Source organism: Triticum aestivum, unplaced genomic scaffold (assembly GCF_018294505.1).
Source record: "Triticum aestivum cultivar Chinese Spring unplaced genomic scaffold, IWGSC CS RefSeq v2.1 scaffold67685, whole genome shotgun sequence".
NCBI classification, from domain to species: domain Eukaryota; kingdom Viridiplantae; phylum Streptophyta; class Magnoliopsida; order Poales; family Poaceae; genus Triticum; species Triticum aestivum.
Window position 1 is genome coordinate 1,230 of NW_025239505.1, and position 2,045 is coordinate 3,274.

General features: G+C 55.3%; 1 protein-coding gene across 1 annotated transcript; it reads right to left on the reverse strand.

The window, feature by feature from the left end:
• Positions 1–739: 739 nt before the first annotated feature.
• On the reverse strand, positions 740–1,734 carry LOC123176719 (proline-rich protein 4-like). Its single transcript, XM_044590802.1, has 2 exons — positions 1,577–1,734; positions 740–1,492 (listed from the first exon to the last, which is right to left on the reverse strand). The coding sequence occupies exons 1-2, from the start codon at positions 1,716–1,718 to the stop codon at positions 999–1,001; spliced, it is 636 nt and encodes a 211-aa protein (XP_044446737.1). The 5' UTR covers positions 1,719–1,734; the 3' UTR covers positions 740–998.
• Positions 1,735–2,045: the final 311 nt, after the last annotated feature.

Sequence of the window (2,045 nt, forward strand, 5' to 3'; positions counted from 1 at the left end):
GTCGCTTACTCGGTGGGGCCGCAGTGCGTTCGCGCCAAAATCGCTCGTCCCGGTGCCTCTGGGCGCCCCCCAGCGCGCCGGATTTGGTCTGGGTACGCCGGCGCCAATTTCGGCCCAAATCGGCGAAAAACAGGATCCAGGGGCGTGACTGGGCCGATATTTGGGCGCCGGCGCGAAAAAATAGTCTGGGAGGGCCTGTTGGCGGCGTGGCTGGAGATGCTCTAAAGATGTCAAATAAAAATTCTAAAAGTCACTTCCTCGAATAAGAAATCACTATTACTCAATGCACATGGGACGAATGGGTGGAGATAAAACATTCTCCATGCAAACCCCTGTCTTTCTCCCGGTTGGACAAAGATTGCTTCATGTACCCATTCTCTTCTCTCTCCTATCACATTTCGGCCTGCATGTGTTGCATGTTCATCGGTAAAAGTTCACGAGAGTAAACAGTGTTATGTACAGTGCAAAGCTGCTGCATGAGAGCAACTGTTGCATGTGAGCCTGTGAATTCTTGACCAGCTTTGAACACCCACTGAGACTGAGCCACGAGGAGACTAGCATACAGGCCTACCTTGCTTTTGATTATTGTTTGGCTGCAACGGATGGGACAATGCCTGCAAATGACACTGCATCAAACAAGTGCATGCTTGTGACGGTGCTTTCCTGCACAAATCGCGACACAAAACGAATGGTGTAGATAAGAGGGGCCGTGGAGGCCGAGCTAGGAAGGAACTTTGCGTTGGCTCAAATGGACTTGATTACATTACTTGATTCACAGTAATTTCTTATACACAAGTTCCTCACAAATGTTATTCTGAACTCTCGACTATGCAGTGCAGATACTAAAACGTGGTAGCGAATGGCAGAAGACCACCAAAGAATACCCACGCGGCTACGCAAGCAACTGATGATAAATAGTAACGTCGATCACTCACTGACACTCATCATGTAACCGGTGATGAGATTTTGGTGCTTAGCCGGACAGTGGCAGACCAGACTCAGTGGTGGCCGTGGTATCCACCGCCGCCGCCGCCGCCATAGGTGGGCGTGGGAGGGACGGGGTGGTAGTCCGGCTGGGGCTGCGGCTTGGGCTCGGGTTTGGGCACGGGGCCGTAGTCCGGGTGGGGCTGGGGCTTGGGCTCCGGCTTGGGCAGCACGGGCTTCTTGTGGTGGAAGTGCTCGATGATGTGCTTCTTGATCAGCCCGCACAGGGTCATGGACGCGCACTCAGGCGACGCCGCGGACAGCGTGGCAGTGTTGGCGCCGGCCATGACGCCGAAGGTGGTGCCCTCGGACACCGGCACGATCTTGGATGGCTCCTGGCCGGAGCACGGCGCGTTGGAGGCAGCGCTGTGGAGCTGCGCGACGCAGTCGGCGCCATGGAGGTCGGCGGCCAGGGGCACGCTGAAGGCGCCGGTGCGGTCCAGGGCACCCACTGCCTTGCTCTCGTAGTCGCGGTGGACGTTCTTGCACTTGATCGCCACCTGAAGATCTGTTGTGCATTCATGGCAGAACAATAGTGAGCAGAGCACCATCATGCATTCATGCATTTACACTGTAGCTAGCTAGCGCTTACCCTTGAAGGCTTCCTCGGCCTTCAAGTTCTTCCTGGTGCAGTCGGCGCACTTGACCTGGCCGACCACGACGGACGCTGCCTCGGCATTGGCGACGGCGATCGCCAGCAGGACGCCGAGGACGAGCGCTCTCGAAACTGCCATGTCTGAGTTAATGGATGGATGATGGGTCGGCTGAGTGGCAGTGTGGTTTATATAGGCCTCCGCATTGAGATCGACACAGCTCGATGGATGATCTGGCTGCATGCTGTCCAAGGGTGGCCGGCAGCCCGGCACAATGATGCCTGACAACGAGAGACCGGCTAATTCGCCGAAATTTCAGATGGCGAATTGAAAACTCGATTGATTCTGCACGCATCGATCATCGATTTGTTCCACCTCGTCATTATTCAGTTGGTGATCGAGATCAAAATTGCTAAACTGGTCGGTGATCGACTTTTGGCCGGTGGTCGATCACGTCGTTCTCCTTCA